The sequence below is a fragment of the Prosopis cineraria genome, unplaced genomic scaffold, assembly GCF_029017545.1.
Source record: "Prosopis cineraria cultivar Desert tree isolate PC_DT_omini unplaced genomic scaffold, ASM2901754v1 PC8, whole genome shotgun sequence".
NCBI classification, from domain to species: domain Eukaryota; kingdom Viridiplantae; phylum Streptophyta; class Magnoliopsida; order Fabales; family Fabaceae; genus Prosopis; species Prosopis cineraria.
In genome coordinates this window covers 278,813-282,542 of record NW_026555339.1, presented here as the reverse complement: position 1 = coordinate 282,542, position 3,730 = coordinate 278,813, and the positions used below count along the sequence as shown (strand labels likewise).

Sequence of the window (3,730 nt, the reverse complement as noted above, 5' to 3'; positions counted from 1 at the left end):
ATATGAGAAAAGGCAATAATAGTATGTGAAAAATTAAATCACAGTTCAGTTTTTAATACATTTTGATTTTGATTTTAATTTTTAGGAGTATTTTTGTCTTTTAAGTGTAATGTTATTTTCATGTCTTACATATCAAATAAAAGTAATAAAAGGATTTTATCTATTTTTTTTCAACATACTAAATGTATTTTTAAAATTTTATTTTATTTTAATTTTGATTTTAATTTTATAAAAAATCATTCAATCATACCAGACGAGATGTAAGAGTGTTAAGTAGATGTTGATTTTTTTAAAGCAAATTGAGATTTTAACTAATTTTTTAAAAACATATATCAATTAACAATAATCTTTTTTTCTTTTATAAAATATATTTTTTGTTACTGTTTGTTATACAGTAAAAACAACAGTAACATTTAAAAAAAAATACTTCCGTAATAACGACGTTGGCCCTGTGCATTGCGGAGGGGCATAATCTAGTTTATATTATGATATAGAATTGTATTAGGCAAATAACGATGACTTTTCTGAAAATAATTCCTATAGGAATATCCCGCGTTTTTTAGTTTTTTACTTAAGTTTTAATTAGAAAATGCCCCGTGCGCGAAACAAAGGATTGAATGAAAAATATTACAAAAAAATGATAAAGAAGTAATTGAATTAAAAAAAAACATTTATAAATTTATGTGGTTGAACTGAATATGAAACGTTGTTTGTCAAAGCATTTGGCAAGTTATGAAGCCATATGGGTTAGATGATTGAATAGTCAGACCCAATCAACAATTTGAATAAAGGGATCGGCCTTGAACTCAATGAAAAGTCATAGCTAAATAAGCATACCGAAATTCTGCCAGTTGCAAACCTACTCTATAGATCGTTGGTATATAAAGACACGATCTCAAACAATCCTGAATCTTATAGGAACAAAATCATCTTGCCTAAGTATCTTGGCAAGACAGGCTAGTTACCAAAAATGGAAGACAGTGAGTAAAGATCATGTCATGAGTTTTGTAAGATCCCTTATTCTTCTAAAAAACATTTTAGGTCCTAAAGGGGAGACCACCATCATTCTGTCACTATAAATAAAGTACCAAAGCACAGAAGAAGACAACAATCAACACTCAAAAGACTTGCATTTTGCACCCATAATTCTTAGATTTATCTATTAGTTTTATCTTTAATTTAATCTTGTAATTATTTTACATTTTAATAATAATAAAAAATACTTATTTTATTAAGTTTTGCGTATCTTTTACATTTAAGTAAATTGTAGTGAAGAAATTTGAGAATTTTTTTATTATCAATTGAGACTCAATATCTTTACATGACTGATAACAACATGACATGACACTGTTAAAATCACTATTTCATGAACACTGAATTTTTTAACATTTTACTGTAGATAAGATAAGATTCCTCCCAATTTTTCTTGAGTTTACATTAAACTATGATTTAAAGCCGTAGGTGTAGGCTAATCAACATGAATAACTTCACATATTTACATTTATATACAACCTCACCAATACCGCCATTTTTCTCTCTTTTCACGAAATCAAGGATAATAAATAAAAGCGCAAAATCAAGTCGGAGACCGGAGACGCAAATGTCAAACATTGAGGAAAGGAAAAATTGTCAGCATTTGACTACTCTGTTTCTATGCTGCGTTGCTGATTACGTGTTCCTGAGATTCTCCTCCGTAACCACCACCGATGTTCTCGCCCTGCCACGTCCAAACTATGTCTTTCAGCGACGGCCTAACATCCTCCTCACAAAACTTAGCATATTCCAGAGTATCGCCGGAGTTCTTTGACAACTCCACCACCGAGACCTCCGCTGCCACCTCGAACACCTCCGCCGTCACGGTCAGCCTCCCTTTCCTGCCCTCCGACGGGCCTTGCAGCCTGATTTTGAAACCCTTCTCATTCCCCACCTTGAAATTCAGACCTCTCGCCACCGTCTCGATCTTCGATACGATTGCCGTGGCAGAGCATTTGGATGTGAACATCGATCCTGTTTTCCTCTTGCTCTCGAACAGCCCGGACAGATCAAACCCCGAAGACATGGACGTGATGAACTCGAACGCGTTGAAAAACTTGGGCGATGAAGATTTCGTTGTTGGGCTTGCAAGTTCTGGTTTCTGCAGCTCTTTATCGCCGGCTTTCTCCGGAACGGGTTGCTCTAGTTGAAAAGCGAATGGCCTCGAGAAACCTTTCTGAAACCATGGGACCCGCATGATTGCTGGGATGGTGGCCCGTCTGTCCGGGTCAGCCACGAGGATTTTCGAAATCAATCTCCTCGGTTCCGCAGAAAACCACGGAGGAAATTGGAATTCGGCTCTCAAAACTTTGGTGTACATGCTCATGAGGTTCTCGTTCCGGAAAGGAAGAAACCCGGCGAGCAATGCATACAGAATGACGCCGCACGACCATATATCAGCCCTGGACCCATCGTACCCTTTCTTTCTCAACACTTCGGGGGCGACATAGGCCGGAGTCCCACACTGGGTGTGGAGGAGTCCGTCGTGCCGGAGCTGTTCAGGCAACGCCGAGAGGCCGAAGTCGGAGATTTTGAGATTCTCGTTCTCGTCCAGCAACAGATTTTCGGGCTTGAGATCCCGGTGCGATACTCCTCTGCTGTGACAGAAATCGACGGCGCTGATTAGCTGCTGGAAGTACTTGCGAGCGACGTCTTCCTTGAGTTTGCCTCGGGAGACCTTGGCGAAGAGCTCGCCGCCGCCGACGTACTCCATGACGAAGAAAATTTTGGTCTTGGTGGCCATCACTTCCTTGAGCTCAACCACGTTGGGGTGACGAACCAATCGCATGACGGAAATCTCTCGCTTGATCTGCTCCATCATGCCCTCCTTCCTGACCTGCTCCTTCTTCAGGATTTTGATGGCGACGCTTTCCCCTGTAGCAATATGTCTGGCGTAATACACCTTGGCGAAAGTGCCTTTGCCCAGAAGCCGACCTATTTCGTACTTACCAAACACCGTCCTAGTCTCCTCCTCCATGGATTCTGATCAATCTCTCAGGCGGGGGGGGTTTATTGTGAAACTTGGATGGGGTGAGTGAGATATAGCGTGTAAATTAGGAAGAGGTGGAAACAGAGAAGGAAGGGATTAATGTCGGTAGGATTGAGTAGGATGGGGTGCATTGCATGGTGGGAGGTGAATAAGGTAGGGATTGAAGGGGGAGGTGGGTTGAGAGATGAGACTTGAGACTTGAGAGTGATGTGATGAAGAAAGCGGGACGAAGGAGACGAGGGGGTGGCTGATTACCATTGGAGCTAGTGGTTTTGCCTATTCTTTGAGCTCGAAAGCCCACTGAATGAAAAAGTCATCCATCCATCAGGAGGGGGACACATTGTGTGGTGGGGCTCCCGTTTCAATCATGCTCCTGGTTCCGCTCATTCAGCATCATTAATATGCTCATTATTATTTTTATTTTCTTGTTAGTAACTCTTTGTTTGTAAAGTTTATATATGAGTTGTTCCCTGACTCATTATATCATCATGTAGTCTCGGATTTAAATTTTAAACAACGTTTGTGGATGTGTTTATATATTTATATATATCAGTAAAATTTAAATCCATGATCTTGCCTTCAGGTCAAAAAAAAAAATATCCAAGATCTTGCGGTAGTTGACTAAATCAATTTTTATTTCCCAGGTAACTCTTTCTCAAATATGAAACCGGATGGTACTTTGTCGTCTTGACTCTACTTCACTGGCGG

At 39.6% G+C, this 3,730-nt stretch overlaps 1 protein-coding gene across 1 annotated transcript; it reads right to left on the bottom strand.

The window, feature by feature from the left end:
* Window positions 1–1,462: 1,462 nt before the first annotated feature.
* LOC129318571 (CBL-interacting serine/threonine-protein kinase 5-like) lies at window positions 1,463–3,392 on the bottom strand. The gene has a single exon (XM_054963415.1). It carries the CDS (start codon window positions 3,008–3,010, stop codon window positions 1,652–1,654), a length of 1,359 nt encoding a protein of 452 aa, XP_054819390.1. The 5' UTR covers window positions 3,011–3,392; the 3' UTR covers window positions 1,463–1,651.
* Window positions 3,393–3,730: the final 338 nt, after the last annotated feature.